Source organism: Diachasma alloeum, unplaced genomic scaffold, assembly GCF_001412515.2.
Source record: "Diachasma alloeum isolate Michigan unplaced genomic scaffold, Dall2.0 Dall_scaffold_00180, whole genome shotgun sequence".
Classification (NCBI taxonomy): domain Eukaryota; kingdom Metazoa; phylum Arthropoda; class Insecta; order Hymenoptera; family Braconidae; genus Diachasma; species Diachasma alloeum.
The window spans coordinates 3,344,474-3,366,341 of record NW_021680346.1 but is presented as its reverse complement, the minus strand read 5'-3'; the positions used below and the strand labels follow the sequence as shown (position 1 = coordinate 3,366,341).

At 32.6% G+C, this 21,868-nt stretch overlaps 2 protein-coding genes across 4 annotated transcripts in view; both read left to right on the top strand.

The window, feature by feature from the left end:
• The first annotated feature begins 4,352 nt into the window (after positions 1–4,352).
• Positions 4,353–13,077, top strand: LOC107043831 (meiosis-specific with OB domain-containing protein). The gene is made up of 6 exons (XM_015265485.1): positions 4,353–4,573; positions 6,167–6,567; positions 8,725–9,064; positions 9,153–9,318; positions 10,353–10,560; positions 12,889–13,077. The coding sequence occupies exons 1-6, from the start codon at positions 4,456–4,458 to the stop codon at positions 13,042–13,044; spliced, it is 1,389 nt and encodes a 462-aa protein (XP_015120971.1). The 5' UTR covers positions 4,353–4,455; the 3' UTR covers positions 13,045–13,077.
• LOC107043836 (importin subunit alpha-9) overlaps positions 13,039–21,868 on the top strand; it is a 9,630-nt gene continuing 800 nt past the window's right edge. Inside the window, exons 1-5 of one of the 3 annotated variants that reach the window (XM_015265494.2) lie at positions 13,039–13,128; positions 13,460–13,746; positions 16,060–16,272; positions 18,766–18,956; positions 20,934–21,322. In XM_015265494.2, the coding sequence (XP_015120980.1) occupies positions 13,465–13,746; positions 16,060–16,272; positions 18,766–18,956; positions 20,934–21,322 (1,075 nt within the window). In that variant the 5' untranslated portion in view covers positions 13,039–13,128; positions 13,460–13,464. Of the gene's footprint in view, positions 13,747–16,059; positions 16,273–18,765; positions 18,957–20,933; positions 21,323–21,868 lie in introns of all 3 variants that reach the window. The other 2 variants (XM_015265489.2, XM_015265502.2) reach the window with 2 other exon arrangements.

Genomic DNA, 21,868 nt, shown 5'->3' with positions numbered 1-21,868 from the left:
GGGGGGGGGAGATGTATGTTGTAAGTGTCTACGATGGTGAGATGATTTGTGTGGTAGAGAATGCTGTGGGTATTTGGGATTGTTTGGAATCTTTTAATTACTGGGGAATGACAGTATGTGGGTCGAGTAATATTGAGATAACGCACGAAAATTTTGTAGAAAGACCTAACGAATCCCACGGAAAATTCTATTAGTTTGAATAATTTCGTAAGTTTACTGCAAGTTTTAATAGAAAATTTCGAATTGAAACTATTTTGTTTGGAAGTCAGTAGAATCTCTCTACAACTTTTTCTATTCAGATATTTTTTAGAGAAATTACTCGACATGATTTTTTTGAGTATTTTCCCTTCAATTTTTCCGCTTTTTTCATTGGAAAAATCAAATAACAAATATCAAAAACTTGATCCGAGGATTTTCTATAAAAAAATACCTTAATCTTAATGGAGTAAATGATAGAGAACAATCAAATTCTATACATTTTTTCTATGGAATATTTTCCATTGAAAAGAAACGCACGAAAAAGTTTTACAGAAAGACCTAACGAATTCCATGGAAAATTCTATTAGTTTGAATAATTTGGTGAGTTCACTGCAAGTTTTAATAGAAAATGTCGAATTGAAACTATTTTGTAGGAAAATCAGTAGAATCTCTCTACAACTTTTTCAATTCAAATATTTTTTAGAGAAATTACTCGACATGATTTTTTTTCATTTTTTTCCCTTCAATTTTTCTGTTTTTTTCATTTGAAAAATCAAATGACAAATGTTCAAAACTTGATCCGAGGGTTTTCTATAAAAAAAATACCTCATACTTGATGGAATAAATGACAGAGAACAATCAAATTCTATACATTTTTTCTATGGAATATTTTTCATTGAACAGAAATGCACGAATTTTTTTTAAACAAACACCTAGCGAATTCGATAGAAAATTCTATTGGATTTCGGTGGAGCTTTTTATTAGCTTTGGCCGATTCTATTGAAATGTTAAATAGAACATATTCAATACAAAAAGTCAATACAATTTGATTTTTCTATATAACTTATTCTATTGAGATATTTTCTGCAGAGAATTTCTTCGGCTTAAATTTTAGAAGGTTTTTTGTTTGATTTTCTTGATGAGAAGAAAAGAAAGTATCTGAAGAGAATAAGTCATGTAGAAAAATCGAATTATATTGACATTTTCTATTGAATCTTTTCTCTTCAGCATTTCAATAGAATCAGCCAAAAAATAATAGAAAGTTCAATAGAAATCCAGTAGAATTTTCTAACAAATTCGCTAGGTTTTTCTAATGAATTTTTTCATCCGTGCAAACGAAGTAACTTGGAAAATTCAGACTGTGCAAGTTGTAATCAGTTGTATAGAAAAATCTATTGATATCAGCAATTGAAAATTTTAATGAGAGAATGTGCAGAAAAGCCGTTGAATTTTTCTATAGAATTGACCAAAGACTACCAGAATTTTCAATAGAAGTCCAATCGAAATCCAATAGAATTTTTCAGCGAATGTTAACGTACAAAACATAAGATAGACATAGGAAATACAAAGCTCAAAACTCAATATTTTAATCAACGTTTTAATTATGAATTCAGTGGTGAAGTGGTTCATTAATAACAATCAATCAATCTCCACGCTTAATTTTTCATAAATTTATGAGATATATTTATATCCGGATCTGAGAGGAATAATGGAATTAGCAATAAAAAATCCTCTTCAGAAAGTTTGCTATATCATCCAGATTCCAAGATATTCTCTGAATAATAATTCTTTTGTGACGAAATGAGTTAATTTGTCCTTTAATAACTCTTGTTTCACTCCGACCTCGGCTAGTCTCGGTGAGCTCACGGGTGGTTCGCTCAATCGGAGGGATAAGTGAAGGATAGAGGGAGGGCTAGCGATATTGAACCGACCGTACTAATGTGGGTAAAATAATTATATATTAACTTCTTTTTATACACGGTAGTGTTTAATGGGTCGGTATAACGCGGTACTTGACTCGACTTTGGGACCTTGACTTGACTTGGTTCTTGGTTGGCTGAAGGCCTGAGCTCAGAGATCTTCTCTGTCCAGCTCCCGAACGTACTCTGACGTACTCTGGTGCTTCCCGAGTCGTCCAAACTCGTCAAAGCCCCAAAATGCTTACCTAAGCAATCCCACGGTTTTCTACACTAATATGGTTTCGTGCATTCGTTTATATAGAAACCTACACAGTCAAACAGTTCAGCACCCTGAACTGGACCTGTAAAAACCGTGGAACTGCTTACGCTGGTGTCCATGGGACACCGTGGGACTGCTGAGCAATCTTTGGATGAAGGGAATGAGAAACCTCGTTTCCCATTCCCATCGTCCACCACTTTGGGCATAATAATTATAATTATTAAATAAATCGACGTATTGATCGATCTCAATACGTCACACTTTCTAAAGTAAAATCAAGTTATTCTATAATTCGACCGCTTCATCACTGAATTATTTCGAATATGGACGATTTTGGATGTTATTTCAAATTAATCATCGGGATAATTTCCTGTTCAACGAAAATGTATTATTTGACTAATCATTAGCTTTATCGGCAGTGATGACAAGCACAGATTAAGGAATCAATTAATCATTGTAATAGCTCATCTACTTAATAAATCCCGTCCTCGAATATCGGTACTGGGAGTAAGATAAGTACAATATATATTTATCTAGATAATGAGGGAAGAAATTGAAATTTATAAATATTCTGTGATTCCATGTTTTACTGTTATAATTTTTAATAACTAGAGTGCCTTAATAAAATCGACATACGCTTTGAATTCTTGAATTTGTTGAGATCTGTTATTTCCTAAATAATTACCATTTATGACGATTGTAATAATTCAAGTCAATATTTCGAATTTTCTGTGGATTGAAAATTCATGATAATTTGGTGATAAATATTCATGTTTTTTCATTTAAAAAATTCCAGTAAGTGGGAGAGTTCTCGTCTTCCTGCTGATGAAAATGTGAAATTTCATTGAAACTTTGAATTTTATGGTTTTTTAATATAGTTTGTGATTAATTTTTCACAACATTTTTCAAAAATATTCTTCAAGTCGTTTCATTATCCCGAAAATGTACTAAAATACACTATTTTACATTGCTATACTTTTAAAGTTGCATAAACATAACTTGAATTCGAAGAGTAAAATCTGAAAGAAACTCTAAACGAAAGTTAATATGGATAGAAACAACAGTTTAGTATTACTGATAATAACTAATGAAAAAGTGCAAAAATAAGACAGAGTCTGAAAAGAAAATGAACCTTTTGAGGTTTGAGAAAAGATTAAAATCTATTAAAAAATCTGGAAAAATCTGAAAAAATGAATAAACATTTCGTGCCTAATATAAAAATTATCATCAATGTCGAACTTTTGTAATAAATAATCCATGTTTCTGCGTGCACAAAATGGCGTGTTATGTCGCAACACCCTAGTCAAACGAGAAACTGTTTTAAAAAATAATTGAAGAAAGAATTTGCTAAATTAATTTCTTACACTCATCAAAGTTGGAATTCATGGGAAAAAATATCAATGATGAATAATCGTTTTAGGCTTTTTGAATTTATTTCTTCCTCGTTACACTCAACGACTAACCTGCAGCTTATTCATGCTATTTTAAAGACGTATAGACAGAACTTGAATTTTGAAGATGAAAATCTGAAATAAATTCTAACTGTTTCTAATGAATAGAAACAATTATTGATAATAATTAATCTTGAAGTGCAAGAATAACATACAGTCTCATGGAAAATGAATTTTTTGAGGTTAGGGAGATGCTTAAAAACTATTACAAATTACTATTAACAAATCTCAAAAAATCTGAAAAAAATCAATAAAAATTTCATGCCCAATATGAAAATGATCTCCAGTGTCGAACTTTTATGATAAATAATTCATGTCTAGTAATAATTATTCATGTCACCTTTGTAAAAGGTGTAATGCCATACAAAAGGAAATAAATCATTCATTCATTATTTTTGTCACCCTAGTCAAACGAGAGACTATTGTGTTAAAAAATCATTCAAAAATGAATTTAATGGATCAATGTCCTACCTTCATCAAAGTTAAAATTAATGGGAAATAATATGAATGATGAATAATTTTTTTCGGTTTTTTGAATAATTTTTTTCTCGTTACAATCAAACAACTCAATTGGAGTTTATTCATACTACTTGAATCAATGAGTTTGCTCTTCAGTTCTTCGTCTCCCTAAACAATGGCATTAGAGATTTGGTATTCGGGGAGTCCCATTGGCTCTCCGCCATTCAAGAATCAAAGATGGCTGCCAGTTTGAAGCATATAGTTCTTTGTTTCTGAGACGAGAAGACTAGTTGCTCAGTCTCTCCATCGAGTCCTGCTGAAACCATCGTTCTACTTAATAATTAGTAATTCATAATCTGAACGAGATAACAAAGAGGACGTACTGATAATGACGAGTGTTTATCACCAGAAGATTAATGCTCTTCAGCTGAATATCCAGAATTCTTTGGTTGTTGGGGTCATCATCACTAGCTCCAATGTGAAGACCTTCGAAGTCAACTCCAAATGTAAGTGGTTTGTTCATATTGCAACTGTATTTTTGCACATAATTATCATTCTCCAGTATATTGCATTAGTAATGAAGTGATGAAACGTAGAAGAACAGACTACACTGAGAGAAAAACGAAAGCGTTCGCAAACAAGTCTGAAAAGACTGGAAAATTAAAAAACTTAAAACTAGAAAATTGTGAATGGTACCCCCTTCCCCCACCTTGATTGAAATTTTTTTTCTTTCGTTACCCAAAGTGACTATTTTTACGAAACATTAAAACATTAGACTGAGACCCGGATCCATTTTATCCAAAAATGATTTTTTTTCAAATTTCGTGTTAAAATTTTATTCCCAATTTCTCATTTCTTGATTTTTGCTTCCGAATGGAAGCTTTGTAATCATGATTTTCTTCGATTTCCTAATTTTCGGTGGAAATGCCTAGAAATGTCATGGAACGTGAAGAAATTATGTTTTTAAAAAATGTCTGTATGTGTGTCCACATTCATGTCCGGTTGTCCAGAACTGTCCCTATAACTCGAGAACGATGAAAGCAAAGAGGCTGACACTCTAGCTGCTATTGGTACTACTGATAGTAAAATTTGGGCTCAATTTCAGCTCGATCGGTTGAGCGGTTCCTGAGATATAGCGATTCCTCAAAAATAGTTTTTTGCTGATATCTCCTTAACCATGCGACGGATTCCAATTTTTTTTAAAAAATACTCGTCGTGATGATACCTATTCAATTGGATCGAAAAAAACCCGTTCCACCCCGAGTAATGTAGTTTTATCTTCGTTTTTCATTTTTTCGTTGAAATTGCTTGTATGCATGATAACTTAAAAAATTATTGAGGTAGAAACTTGAAACTTGGTATGATTTTAGGTCTTATGATAACCAAGTTTGGGATTGTAGATGAACGGAATCGGATCATTAGTTTCGGAGATATTCAACTTTGTATGTGGAACTCTTTTGGTCAATATCTCAAAAACTACTGGTCCGATTTCATTTCTTTTTCTTTCAAAATATCCGTCTTGATATCATCTATCTCGATCCTACAAAATATGTGTACCATCCCATTGAAAAGTTTAGAGATATTTACGTTTTTCTATTTTTATGGTTGGAATTCACTTTTGCACATTATGACATGGGTAAAACTCAGGGAAACCTTTTGAAACTTTGGCTTGTAGTTAGGATTGTCACTCACGAAAATGATAGAAATTCCTAGGATAGTCAAGGAGTGTCCAGAAAAATGGAGAGAATTGATGGTAATCCTTATGTGTTCATTTTTTAAAAAGATTGAGATCCACTCGGAAGTCTACTACCAATGAAATTGGTAAAAAGGAAAGTAGGAGAAAAAAAAATACGTAGCAGTATATGTAATCCGTGAAATGGTTTCTGTCGCGCTGATTGTTTCATTCCAAAATTCATTATTTATGGTCCATAGATGGTCGATATATAAATAATGAATTTCAAATGAAATGAATCAACGAATATTAGTCACCTGTGATGATGACTTAGCTTGACTTGAAACTCCTACATTTCATGCAGTCAAGTAGAAAAAAACTAATCGAAATAACTGGAGAAACGGAAAATGGAGAATTACAATTTCAGATCGTCCTGGACGCAGAGCAGTCTGGACCTTCACTCTTCGTGACTCTGAAAATGACACCATAAACATCACAGTCTGGGGGAGTGAGACATACGTCAGCAAGTTGCACGAGTCATTCCCCATAGGGTGTGTTGTTGAAGTCATCAATGCCAAAGTCCAGGATTATCCGACTGATGGGAAGAACGAGAGATTCATGCCGACTACGAGTAGCCGACACCATTTGGTTGTCAATGAGGGAGCTGCACTGATTCAACTTCACGATAGCCCTAATAAAGAGCTTTACGAAGCTCTGCTCCATGTTCCAATGAAGAATGTGTCGAAGGCCAGGAGTCTCAGTGATATTTTGAAGAATATGGAGGGATTGCAGGATCAGTATGTGGATGTACTTGCTGCTGTTACCTTTGTAAGTGAGAACATTTTTCTTATATTCAAAAATTCAATTATGTGGTAGAAAAAGATGAGTCAACATGACTTTTATAATGGGTTTTCGTAAATTTTTGGAAATCTAAAAGGGATTTTAAAAAATTTGTAATTTCATGGGTAATTTCGTAGGTAATGTCATATTTAATTTCATAAATTTTTTTTCCCTTCTTTAATGTAGAATTTTTAGCTTAGGAATGGCAGTTTTGTAATTGCTCAAATTAAAGTTTCTAATTTTTTGTGTTAGTGTAACTAAATATGGCTTAGAAAGTTGGACTATGCAATTTTTAGATGGTGTATGTATGTAGGAGAAGTTGGGGTAAAACGGACACTTGACTTTTTTTAAAATGTTAATGAGAGCTTGAAATGTTGATAAAATTTAATAATTTTTTTTCCAATACAAAAAACAATTCTTTCCCTTTGTGACGAGCCTAAACTGAGCTCAATTGATCAATTTGTTTCTGAGTTACGAATAATTTTAAAAAAGTCTAAAGTGTCCATTTTACCCCACCGTCCCCTATGTGGTCTTTTTTCGTTTTTTTGTAAATAAGTGAACCCATTCGGAAGCTAATTGCAAATTTATTACTATACTCATTTATTTAAAAAGTGCCATTGTCTACCTGTTTCTTTTTTTTCGTAAATTTTCTTACAAAGGATCAATTGAATTTCATAAATTTTTCCATGAATATAGACTGTAATAAGCTCCATTCTGCGACAGCAATTAAAATTCAATTTTTCATACAGATTCGGAAAAATTGATATTTTCCCAAAAATGACTTGTTCACCGATCGCTTAAAAAATGTTCATCAAAACGAAGTTAATCATGGCTCAAAAAATTGATAACAATACCCTCTCGATCCTATCAGAATATGATGGGGTCGCACAATTCGTTGTTGAGTTACACCACATTGTTTATGCGATTTGAAAGAGAAAATCGATTTTTTCATGATTACTAAAAGAATCATCAGTAATAGCAATTAAATCAGGGCTTGAAAGTATATTTCAATGCCTTATTAATCAGGTTGAAAAGTGGCGAGAACAGCATCATTGTTTATCAAGTTACACAATACCGTCATGAGCTTTTTATATGAAAATTTCTATCTCTATTAAACTCAGGTACCAGTCTATTATGTTGAATACTTATTCATATTGATTCATGGTCCCGACTAACTTCAGACAGAACCTGAGTTAACCTCTGGCTAAATCCTGAATAAACCCTAATTAAATCCCGGCTATACACTCACTCGAGGCTTGAGTGGGTCTGAATGTAGAATTATTTGACAGAACGAAATGATACGCAAAAATTTTGATGGCATTTCAGTTGATGAGAGTACTATGACATGAAAAAATAAAAGAAGAAAATAGTGAAGTAAGAATTAAAAAAAGAGAGACTCATTCGGAAACAAATTACTAATCTATTAGCAACAATAACTGTACTCAGTATAAAACAAATGCCATTATCCACATGTTTCCTGATCGAAATTTTGCGACCTCCTGTGGATCTGAAAATATTTATCAGAAGGTAAATTACTGATGAAGTTGTCAAATAAAAGGAATTAATTTCATTGTTCAACTCCAAAGAATATCGGAGGATCTAACAGAGATAGAACAATTTTCTTAGAAACTTTTTTTAAACTTTCATTTTACCCTGCAAGAACAGAAAATTCATTCATCTTCCTTGGACCCAAAGATATTTATAAAAAAAAACGAATTGAGAGATGAAGTGGTGAACCTGAATAAATTGATTTCACTTCATTATAAGAACAATTTTTATAAGAAATATCTCAATGAGATAAGTTGTACTGAAATATTTAATTCCATTGATTTTTTCAACAAAATAGTTTCTATCAGACATTCTCTCTTTATGGAATAAATTTTTCATCACGCTGTGATGAAAAGTGAACTTTTCGGCACGCCCCGCGTGCCTAAAAGTCCAATTTCCGCCACATTCTGATGAAAAATATTGTTCGTAACTCATGAAAAAATGTTTTTTGCACTCGTTACGAAATATACTATTTCCATGAAAGATACTACAAGTCCAATGGAATTCCAATAGAAATCCAACAGAATTTTCCATCGAATGCCCGAGCATTATCCATGACATTTTTTCATACATGTCAATGCACAATTCATTACTCAGGTGAGTGACTCTCGAAATCTAATGACGAAAGATGGTCGTGCCCTTGTCTGTCGTGATTTCGAAGTCAATGATGGAACAACAAATAATGGAGTTGCATTCAAACTCTGGGAAAACGAGTGGATTCGCAGATCTGCCAATTGGGAGCCCAAGCATTCAGTTCTCTTCATGTCAGACCTACTCGTCACAATGGATAAATTCAAGAAGAAGATGACTCTGATGATCGTTAGGAAGACTGTGATCACAGAGGATCCTGATGTGCCACAAGCTGATAAAGTCAGGAATTCCATCAGTCAGACTGACATGGACTCGATTTCTCATGATCCATTCATTCTGCCAAAACGTAATTACGATTATCTTTCTTCATTATCATATGGATTCAGATATATTACGTGAGATTCACTTTTCTCATTCATGTCTTCTGTTTTCAGCTGAAAACATCAAAACAGTCATGACTATCAAGGAGATATCAGAGAAGTTGAACAAGAAGCAGCCGACAGGGGGTGACAGAATACAATTTGTCGCGATTCTTTATGCTACAGTCACAGAAATTAATATGGAAAATGCTCAAGGGTCAGACATACTCATCACACGATGGTAGGTAGACAATTTGAAGAAATTTAAGGGGGGGTCACACCAGTTTTTTCAACTACCAGAAGTATTTGATGGAAAATTTCTACGATTTTTAACAAATTTCTTCTTTATTAAAAAAAGTGTAGGCATGAAATACCATAAACTTTTCATTTTTCAATGAAATTGTTTTTTTTTCAACACGAGAAATTGAGTGATTTGAAATTCTGTATGACTGATTTGTTGAGGGTCATGTGGAAGACACAACACAAATTTCGTTGACAAATATTGAAAATTGAACGACTAGTGCAGTTTTTACGAATCGAAAAAAACGAAAATGATGACTTTCGATAAGAGAAGTAAAAAAACTTCAGATAACGTGAATGAGGAATTAAAAGTCTGTTCCCTCCCTTCCTCTTTTCTTTCTACAGCGGTCTATTCCATTTTCCGAAGAGGAACTAGCTCATTGAATCGGACAATTCTGAATATAATTTTCCAGATTTATTGTAATTTGTTTATTGGTTGAGCTTTCTGTGATGAAAATATCCATCGAACTATAATTTTTTTTAATTTCTCATAGAAAATTTTGAAAGTAAATTTTCTACGAGAAATTTACTTTTAAAATTTTTAAAAGTAAATTTATAAATTTACTTTTAATAAAAAAAATTTTAATTCCAATCGTATGGAATTTGAAATTAATCAACTCTTTCTATGGAATAGAACATGAATGTTATTGAAAAATGAAAATTTCAAAAACCATACTAAGACTTTTATTACATAAAGAAGAAATTGAAAAAAAAATTCTGAAATTTCCCATCAAGTACTTGTGGTACTGTAGAATAAACTGTAAGATGCTCAATAAATGATAAAATATAAAATAAAATAACATGATCATCAATGAAAAAAAAATTCTTGAAGTTATTGAAAAAAGCGGTGTGACTCTCCCTTAATTGAGAATGGTCAAGTTTCCCTCTGTTTGTCTTTAATAATTGAAGATTGAGGAGTCTTCATGATTCTTAGTTTGTGGGTTGTGTAACTGCATTATGTTTTTGTAATTACAGTGCACTGTGTAAACGCACTGTCCCTGACACTCAAGACTCCTGTATGAACTTGGAATGTCCCTGTGGCAACGGCAGGCGTGCACCAACGAATGTCCACAATTTTTATCTGAGAGTCAACCTGAAGGACGAAACGGGATATCTAATCGGATGCCGACTCACTGGAGCGCCAGCTGAACAAGCCCTGGCTTGTTCTGTCGACGAGTTCAAGGTCAATTCCATCATGTACTAATTTATTTAAATAATTTAATAATGAAGTAGTAAAATTTAACAAGTTCTACTGGCTATCCATTAATTTTGATTTTTTAGGCTTTTATCTTCCTCAATTATTGATTTATCTTCCAATCTATCTGATATTAAGGCCCGGGTGTACTATCTTTCGAATCTAAATTGTCAATTGAGTGGGTACATCATGTAGAAATTCCCAAAAATTATGATAGAATTATTTTTAAAAAAGTAGAAAATTTCTGAACTTTTTCAAAAAGCGTTTTTAATGGAAATTCAGAATGAGTTAAAAAAAGTGCAAATTACAAATATCTGAGTCGCTGTAGCAAATTATCTATTAGCTGTCATTTTCCATGGTGGATAACAAAACACTAACTCCTCATGGGAAGTGACAGCTAGGTATCTCAATTTTCAAAACAGTGGTATGTAGTCATTTGCCATTTTTATGTGATAAAGAAGTGAATGATTTTAAGAGAAAACATCAAAACAACTTATTCATATCTGAAAACATTCCCAGTAATTAATGTTTTCTGGCGCTGTCTCTTGAATATTCATTATGAAGATGATTAGATTTTCAAACCGATGTGAAGAGTCGAATTTACCAAAATCAAATGCAATTAATTTCTATTAATCATGCATTTATCTCGAAACCAGTTAATTTTAGAAGAAAATATCAAAATCCTTTTTTGCAGCTCAAAAAATTTACAGTAAAAGTTGTTTTTTGATTTTTTTCCCAAGAGAAATCATTATGGAGATAATTACATTTTCAACTAGATGTGGAATTGAATTTTCCAAAATCAACAGTAATTAATTTTTATTAATCACGATTTCTATTTATCGTGATGTCAAGAATCAACTTGTTGCGTCCAATACTTCACCACTTCACTACTACACGTCTGAAGAAATCGTATATAAATTTTCTATACGGATTGCCTATAGAATTTCTATAGGAATTTCGTATATGATATTCCGCTATTTCTACTATACGGATATTTTTTATACAAATTCTTTCTATAGGATTTATCCTATACGACCCATTGCATGTATAGAAAAATTTCGTATGGAGTCGCGACATTTCTCTACGTTTTTCTCTGGAGCGTTTAGACATCTTTCGTTTGAAAACAAAAATTTAGGTAGAGCGGCTGGTCACTCCGCAATCGAGTGACCCAGTGATTTCCAGAATCAGATGATTTCCTGTGATTTCCTGTTGATTTCTGTGATTTCTCAAATGATTTTGGTGATTTCTCAATCAGCATTGGAAATCATGATTTGTTTTGATTTTTTGTGATTTCCATGATTTCACGTAGATTCTAATGATTTCTTGATTTCAAGAAATCAATGGAGAAATCATGATTTCGGGACCAGAGTGGGGCATCTGTCGATAATTGCAGTTTTCTACATGACGTTACCATACGTAAGGATGTCAAAAATTTCATAGCGTCACATTTCGGGATTGGATGATTTCAAACGCACTGATACCGTAACAAAAATTGATCAATTTCGATTTTACACTCATCGATGTTTTCTAATGATTTCGGAAATTACCTGATTTCTTTATGATTTATTACTTGATTTCCAGTTAAGTGGTCCACGCGTGAAAAAATTTAATAGAAAACCCGATTGAATTCCTTAGAAAATTCTATTGAATTTCTATCAAACTTTCTATTATTTTTTGGCTGATTTCCATTGACATGTTCAGTAGAAAACATTTAATAGAAAAAATCAACAGAATTCGATTTTTCTATATAACTTATTCTTTTCATATATTTTCTATAGAATTTGCTCGACTCAAATTTTCTGTTTTCTTCATTCTATTTTTATTTTCTTCTCATTAAGAAAATCAAACGAAAAAACTTAGAAAATTTGAGCCGAGGAAATTCTATAGGAAATATCTCAATAGAATAAGTTGTATAGAAAAATTTAATTCTACTGACTTTTTCTACTGAATATTTTCTATTGAACATGTCAATAGAATCGTTCAAAAACTAATAGAACAGTTCAATAGAAATTCAATAGAATTTTCTAACGAATTCGATTAGGTTTTTCTATTAAATTTTTTCCTCCGTGTCCAGTGATTTCCTAAGTGACCAGCCCCTCGATTTAGGTCAAAATTTATGTATAGAAATGATTCGTATAGAAAAATCCTAATGTCATACGGAAATCCTATAGAATTTCTACACGCAATGCGTATAGAAAATTTCTATACGATTTTTTCATACGTGTAGGTTTCAAGTCAATTTGTAAAATAAAAATTAACAAAATGAAATGTTCAGTATGATTTCAATTTCAATATCATTTTATTACGACTCTACAGGCAATGACACAAACTCAACGAGAAGAATTGAAGTGGCGATTGATATTGGAGAATTGTGACGTCAGGCTTCAAGTACTCGGGCCAACCCCCACCTTTCCACGTGTGTTGTACAACATTCTGTCACTCGAGCGCACTCGAGAGGTTAAGGATCAGTGATTCCCTCCAAAAAATTGATTTAGCCACCAGTATAATAACGAAAAAACACTCAAAAGATTAACGGAATAAATTCCTCCATTATTGGTACTAATTAGACTAACAATTCTTTTATAAACAATTTAAAATTATTCAAATTGTTGTGATTATTCCCTTGCGTTCAAATGTTACATGATAATTTGAAAAATTTAAATTCCAAAAAATAACAATTAAAATTTCCTCAATTATTTATCCTAATTAGACTAACAGTTTATTTATAAACAAAATAAAATTATTCCCATTGTTATTGTAATTGTCTCCTAGTGCTCAACCGTTACTTAATAATGTAAAAATTTAACGTTTTGAAAAATATCAGTTAAAACTTCAGGAATAAATAGAAACCAAATATTTATTTAATTAATAAATTCATCAAAAAAAGATAAAATGGATTCACTTGGATGCACTGGAGATACTGCTAACAACGATGAAAGCGCAGTGGAAATAATTCGTCGTGGTCTGCGTAAAGCAGCTGAAAACGAGAGGAAACATCATCGAAATCGAGAGTTCAATAAACTCCGTCGTACAGCGTTGGGAGTGCAGTTAAATGACAACTGTAAAGGCCAATGTGATTGGTCAGGAAAGTTTCTCGTGCAAAAAGGAAAGGATCTCAAAAGAAAGACGTTGTCAGTGGAGGATTATAAACAATTGGAAGTAGCTCTGTTGCAGGTAACAAAGACGATCTAATCGTGGATATTCAGAGAAATGACGCATTGGATTAAGTAGAAGTTCTTATTTTAGAAATTTCTCTATTTTTCTATTTTCCACGCTTACTATTGCCCGCAGAGCAAAAAGGGTGACAACACGCATGAAAAAATTCAATAGAAAACCTAGCGAATTCGCTAAAAAATTCTGTTGGAATTCTATAGGAATTCTATGGGGTTTCTATAGTATTTCTATTGGAATTCTATTGATAAATTCTATTTGTTTTTTGCACTGATTCTATGGGATATTCAATAAGAAACAGTCAATAGATTTCGAATTTCTGTTTGAATTTTTCTCTTAGATTTTTTCTATTAGAATTATTGGGCACAAATTGTCCAAGTTTTTTCTGCTGGATTTTGTTTCGTTTTGCATTGCAGAATCCGAGTGGAAAAAATTCAGAAAATCGAGGCCCAAGCATTCTTATAGAAAAAATCTCATGAGAAAAATTCAAACAGAAATTTGAAATCTATTGACTTTATTTTTTTTTATTGACTTTTTCTTTTTTTTTCGAATATCCAATAGAATCGGCGCAAAAAACAAATAGAATATTTCAATAGAATTCCAATAGAAATCCTATAGAAACCTCATAGAATTCCTATAGAATTTCAACAGAATTTTCTAGCGAATTCGCTATGTCTAGTGAATCCGTGATGGCTTCGTTTTTTATGGATTTCCCGAAAACTAGAAGAGCTAGAAGAGCCTGTTGCATTCAATTCATGAGGAAATTTACGATATTTCTAGGCCCTTAGAAATTGTAAACAATTGCTCTATCTCATTTGTTAATTGAGATATCAGAATAAATGAAACGGGAATGGATTCGTTTTGACACCACAAACATTTTTCATTGAAACTTTTCTGTTGTACAACTCATTGGTGCAGAGAACAATTCAATTGTTAATAACTTTATGAATGCATCACTTGAGCGTTGGTCAACAAATAAATTTGAATTCTACGATCCCAAAAAATATAGAAAAAAATATAACTTAAGCGGATGGACTGTAGAGGAAAAAGGGCGTTAATCCGTGATCACTTCATTTTTTGAGGATTTCACAAAAACTAAAGGAGTTAGCGTTCTAAATCCAATCGCATTCAATTCTTGAGGCATTTTGTTTTTATTGCATCCTTACAGGTGATGTTAAAGTCTGGTTATCGAAATTTCGAAAACCAAGGCTTTTTATATTTCGTATAAAAATTCTCAAAGTCGAGGCCTCATATAAGATACCTCTTTATAAGATACCCCGAACTCCGAGCGCTCGAGACCTACCCCCCACTCTCGGCACTTTCATCGCCTCCCGAATGTTTAGTTCCGTGGGCTTCTTATAAGATACCTATGGCCTCGATCATTTTTCAACGGGAAAAGAGTGATTATAAGGATCAAACGGAGTTGAGGGTCAAACGGGAGGGACGAACGAATTAATCATAAGGGTCAAATGACCGTAAGGGTCAAAAGTTCAAACGTGAGAGTCAAGTGAATTAATCAGAAGGGTTAAACGATCCCAAGGGTCATCTCTTTTTTTCGACGCTATAATTATTAAAATGATGACGCAGAATTATCTTGATAGAATAAAGCCTAATTAAAATTCAATTAATTTACGGACTTTAAATAATTTGTACTTCAGCGGTCCAGAAGTGATTATTCTCAAGTCCCTCAACATCAGCTGCCATTCTATCACGCGGGGTTATGTTTAGAGAGAAAAGAGAACGCGGACTATACGAATTCAAAACATTAAACTCGTATAAACTGATTAGTTATCCATATCCATTCAGTAAAAATGAAAATTCCGTAGAATTCGGGCGCAACGAGCGAGGTATCTGTGTTTGGACGAAACTACATGAAAAACGATTCGAAAAAATGAATATTTGTATCCGGAATAAAGAGAACATTCCGGGGAACTCAACTACGGAGCCCGATTTTTGATTAAGTACTCCGTTTTCCTCCAAAATGCATTAACAAAAATGATTTGGGGACGGTGAAAATATTAAACCGAAATTCCCTCGTGAGCAAACAAAAAATTCGTTGGTAATTTTCTTCTCTACGAGCGCGCGTAGTGTGGGTGTACCGATTCCCGAAATTCCACTCTCCTACTGTCCCTAAGGTATCTTATATAAAGCCTTGACTGTGCTTCATACGTTTCGTTTCACCTTCTTTAGTAATGACATTTACTTAATTAAATTGAATTGAATGGATTTTCCTAGGTTTTTCTTTTATAAGTTTCATGCATGTGTTCTTTTCATTTTCGATCAAGACAAATAGTTCGACTTCTTGTCAATTTCAAGGGCGAAGATAACATCAATGGATTCATGTCGATCGAGCAAATTCTATCAGCATTAGTTCGTGATTTATCAAGCTCGAATCCAGAGATACAATTGTTGGCATTGCACTGCTGTTGTAATATCGCGCTTGGTGGTAGAAAACATTCTACTGCATTGTGCAAGAATATTGGGCCATATCTGGTAACGCAATTGGAGAGTCGCAGTAATCCCCTTTTGGTAAGGACTCGATGTAATTGGCAAATAAAAAATTTCGTGGCAAAACTTAATAGAACGGAACAAAAGAAATAGTTTTCTGACATTTTAAAAAATATGTTTTCTCTCTAATCAGTAACTTCATGAGGAAATTCCAAAACATGTTTTCTTTAAACGAAATTCACACGCGGAGAAAAAAATTGTGGATAAAGTACGAATTATATGGCAATAAAGAGAAACTGTCAAGAACTCTTTTCTATCGAAAATTGGTTCTCCGAACCAGGGATAGCCATATTCTTAAATTATAATTATGAATATTGATATTCGATATTAAATATGAATATGATGTTCGTTAATATCACTGTTGAATTTTTAATTATTAAAGTAATCATTACATTATATTAATCCGATAAAATTTTTCATCTCCGATTTTTATTCTTTCCTATTTTTTTATGTATTCTATCAAAATATGAAGGTAGAAATTGAATCGATGGGTATTCTTTCATTATTATTTCAAAAAATGTATCAATTTAAAAACTTTCTGGAGACATTGAAAAATCGAAATTTTTATTTTCTTGCTGATCACGTATCTCTGTTCTTTTTTTCAGTTTCTTCCATTGGAATTAGATCATAGAAAGGGAACATATTGATATTTTTTCGTCATTTAAAAAAAAATCAGTTTTTAAATTTTTCAGAAAAATAAAAAATCGTTTTCTTTTATTTTCTTGCTGATCACGTATCTCTGTTCTTTTTTTCAGTTTCTTCCATTGGAATTAGATCATAGAAAGGGAACATATTGATATTTTTTCGTCATTTAAAAAAAAATCAGTTTTTAAATTTTTCAGAAAAATAAAAAATCGTTTTCTTTTATTTTCTTGCTGATCATCTCTCCCTGCACTTTGCTCATTTCCTCTCAATGGAATCACATCATTAAAACGAAAAATTTAACTTTTCATGATCTGATTTCATTGAGAGGAATTATTATATAATCCGATAAAATTTTGAATCTCCAACTCTCAATTTCCGTCATTTATTCTCTTCATTCTATCAAAAGACGAGGATAGAAATCCAATTGATAGGTATTCTTCCATTATTCGAATAAATATATCGATTTTAAAACTTTCCGGAGACATTGAAAAATGTTTTTTTTTCAAGTTCTTCCTGCCTACGTTTTTTTGTGTTTTTTCATTTCTTCTCGTAAAAATTAGATCATAAAATTCCAAAACATTTATATTCCGCCCATATTCGAAGAACAAACAGCGATTCCATGTTTCCACCAACAGAAATGAAGAAAAACAAATTTTCTCCATTTTCTAGCCAATCGTAAAATTGATCATAAAAAATCCACTTTTGATTGATCTTGAATATAATTCCTCTTCATGACAGTGTTCTAAATTAAATTAATCTAATTATGAAGACGCAAATGGAAAGAAAATTAAATTAAATTAAATAAGATAAATTAATCTATTCGCTAGTCAATTCAATATTCAAATTCCGAATTATTTTATTAATTAGTAATTTAGTTAGGAAAATTGACGATTATCTGGGCAATCGAAGATCCTTTTTAAGAAATTTAGTATTATTTACATAACAAAAAATTGACAGTTCCATATTATGAAATATTTAATTCATCAATTGGAAATTTAGATGATCAATTATTTTACTATTTTTTAATTTCGACGAGTATAGTTAAACCTTAACCAATATACGTCGGAAAATTCTTTTTCGTGAGAAGACCCGGTAAACCACGATTCTAACCTCGCTGCGCTCGGTTTGATCGCGGTTTACGGGCCTTCTGACGAAAAATTGCATTCATCATACGGTCCAAAAGTATTTTCTGACGAATGTGATTATAGGCCTCGCCTTCGGCTCGGCCTACAAAGCCACATTCGTCAGAAAATACTTTGTGGACCTTGTGATGAAAATAACTATTAAAGTAGCTCTACCTTTCATTTTTAAATTTTTCAACTAAATTGCATGGAAAAAATTTGAAAAAATTCATACTCAATCAGTATTATCTAAATTAAATTTGGCAAAATATTGATATTTTTTCAAACATTTCCCTCTTATAAATAAATACTAAAACTTGTTTGCAAAACGGTGGATTATTTTTCATGACGTATAAAAAAAATTCTTGATCTTTTCACATCTAATGAAAAAAAAATCAGATTTTAATCTTAGATTACAATGGAAATGTTGATTTTCACATAGGACACCGGGTTAAATCCTGATTTTTAAACATTTCTTCTTTGAAAAACCAAAACGATAACTAAATTGAGAAAAAAATTAGAATCGCGAATCTAATCGAGTTTTCTACAATTGTTTTGCAGTTTTCAATAATCTTTGAATTTACCGTAAGGGTAGAGCTACTTCAATATTGAAGAATCGGAAGATTGATGGCCATCCCTGTTTCGAACTAAATGGTTTTGGATACAATCTGTTATGATTTACCACACCATCTTCATATGATCTCTCACTGTCATCTTTGTATTTATTTGCACATGTTTAAATTCTAAGGAAGCAAGTGCCTGGACCATCGGAAATCTCTGTAACAGCGACTCGAAGAAAGTCCTCGAGGTACTCCACAATTTAGGCTGTCTCAACCGCCTGTGTTCATTATTGAAATCCTGCCACACCACAATAATTTCATCAATTGCTTATGCTCTTAAGTTCTATTTATTCGGAAATTCTTCTCGAGGGGTTGCGAGGTATGACGTTGCTTACAGGGAGAAAAAAAGTTGAGGAAAAATTGGCAGCGACCAATTCCACGGTGAGAAAAGTTGGATAAAAAGAAGAACTTCTGCGAAATATTGAAAAGCGAGGAACTTTCAAAAAAGAAAAATAGAAAAACGCCAATATCTCATAAAGTTTGTAGGAACGGGTATATATCGACACCTTAATAGAATTTACGCACGTCTGTTATTAAGGTATCGATATATTTTGTAAGAACTAGCCGCGTATTTTGAAAAAAAAAAAAAAAATGGGATGAATAATTTTTGAGATATTGAACAATTTAGTTTTATACAAAAAATTGAATATCTTTAAAACTACCCATTCCATTTAACCCATCTAATATCCCAGCCTGTAATATAGTAAGAGCTAGCATCCTAGCAAATTTCAACTTCCTATCTCAGTTTTTTCAAGCGTCATGGTGTTCACATTAATTTGATAGATATTATTCGATTCGATAGATATTATCATAAAGAATATTTTGACGCCAAAAAAGGTCATTTGATGCAGTAGTTTTCGAGATATTGAGAAAAGAAAAATTTTTCGGAATCGCTGTATCTCAAAATTTCAGATTTTTATCCAGGGATAGCCAAATTTGTAATATTTAATTACTGTTAAATATGGTAGCCATCAATTAGTTTATATCACTTTTAAATTTTTTGAGTACTTAACTGTCATCAATTTAAATATTCAAATTTTTAACTATTTTATCAATCAATAATTGAGGTAGGAAGATTGATGATTATTTGTGTAATCAAAAATCCCCTTTTAAGAAATTTGAATTATTCACTTAGTGGTAAATTTACAGTTTCATATTAACAAATTTTAAATACATCATTATTCGAAAAAACTCGATTATTGATATTATATTATTTGAAAAATTAGATCAACATATTTTAAACCTTCATTAATGTAAAGGTCAAATTCTTGCATATTACAGAATTTTAATATTGATGGGGATGCCTGTTTTTATCTATCACTTTAGTCCTTTTTCTGTGAAAATTTATTTAAAAAATCTCAGAATTTTGTCCGCGCATACGGACGTACACACATTCCCAAAACATTCTCTCAAAACATCATATTTCGACGTTTCATGACATTCTAAGTTATTTCCAAGCAAAATTAGAGAATCGAAAAATCGACCGATCACATGACTTCCATTCGAAAGCAAAAAACACATCTATGGATGCAAAAATTATCCTCCTGTACCGTAAAATTCCCCATACCTGTAGGGTATTTTTTCTTGCGCCCATCTGAAGATCATGGGGACGAATCGAAGTGAAATTTTACCAAACGCGTTCGGTAAAAAGTCATTCTACGTTACAGAAAAATTATACGCAATATTGAGCAATCGTTCACGTTCACTGGAATAATTTTTGTTGGAATGCGGGGTAAATTTGGCAGTTTCAGCACAAATTATCCTCACATTTAATAAATTTCCTCGGGCCAACGAAGAAAAATTCATTATTCGTCTCGCCCTCTTCCACAATACTTGACTTGTTCAGTAATTTTTTTCCAACATTTTTCTCCGCGAAATTTTTGACGTGGATACGCCTATGGTTTCAATATGGGGTGTCATTTTGGGGGAACAGTCCTTATGTGCAGTGCCATCTATCGGAATTCTAGAATATTGTAGACATTTCGAGGTAATTCGAGAAGTTTCTTGAAATTTCGAGAAAATTCAAGGAGTTTCTAGAAATTTCGAGGAAATTTTAGGAGTTTCTAGCAAATTCGAGGGAATTCAATGAGTTTCCAGAACATTCGAGAGAATTCAAGGAGTTTCTAGGAAATTCGAGACAGAAGGAAAGACCATGGACGCATCCACGTACAATTAGAGCTGTATCGAAAACACAGCCGCCTGCATTTTTGCCCAACTTTTTTCCCCGCGTATCATGACTTTTATATCGAACGAGTGGAAGAGGATTATCATGACAAAATAATCGTTCTCTCTCCAGGGAATCAGACTTTATTCAGGTGACACAGATCATAGTGGAACGTCTGCCGAACGAGAATCACATGTCATCTGACATACTCTGGCTTCTGGCGTTACTGTCATCGACATTTGCTTGTAGAAATCATCTTTCTACTCTTGTCATCCCGATTCTCTCGTATCTTGGGACTATTGTGAAGCGAGAGGAGGGGGAGGATTCCGAGAGCGATGCGAACGAGGTCATTGCTATTGTGAGATTACTAGCGAATTTAGCTTCAGAGGGATCGGGAGTTGTAGCGGATTCGATTCTTACATCGAACATAGGTTCTGGAGGATGTGGCCTACTGAATGTTCTCAATAAATTATTGTCACATCCACATGTTTCTGTTAGGAAAGAAACTTTGTGGTTGATAGGTACGGTATTTTCACATTTCGACACTTCCTAATAAATCAAGGGTATATCAGAATTCCCTATAAAACTCATTTATTTTCCGGGGAAAACTCATGTAACTCAGACGAAATAAAAAATACTTATCTCAGTAACTCTGATTAAATACTGTGCAAGTGGTGCTCATTTAATATGTATAATTCCCAGAGAATTCAGCAATCCTTTCATTTTATTCCCATTCCTCAAACTTCACGATACTCCCATACAACTTAAATTCATGCAGCTGTCAAAAGCATGAAAACGTAAGTGTTGGAGAATTAATTCCATGTAGCATGCACCGATCAAGATGTCAAAACAGATACCTTCGAATTATTCTGATCCTATGCGGCGTAGTTATGCACATAAGTCCTGGCTACTCTCACTCTCAATTTCTTTTCCCTGTATCCGTATTTTTATTCTGAGTCATAGAGTTCCATAAATGTCCGTTCCAAAACTCCACTACACTCGTTTCAGGAGATGATTTCAATTTTCCTATTGATGAATTCTGGATTGATGATCTATCCACTCAGTTC

Bases quoted from the DNA above. Each gene is read 5' to 3' on its own strand.
- LOC107043831 (XM_015265485.1), top strand. From the start codon at position 4,456: ATGACGAGTGTTTATCACCAGAAGATTAATGCTCTTCAGCTGAATATC. The intron at 4,574-6,166 runs GTAAGTGGTTTG...TTACAATTTCAG, and splicing joins CTTCGAAGTCAACTCCAAAT to ATCGTCCTGGACGCAGAGCA. The intron at 10,561-12,888 runs GTCAATTCCATC...ACGACTCTACAG, and splicing joins GTTCTGTCGACGAGTTCAAG to GCAATGACACAAACTCAACG.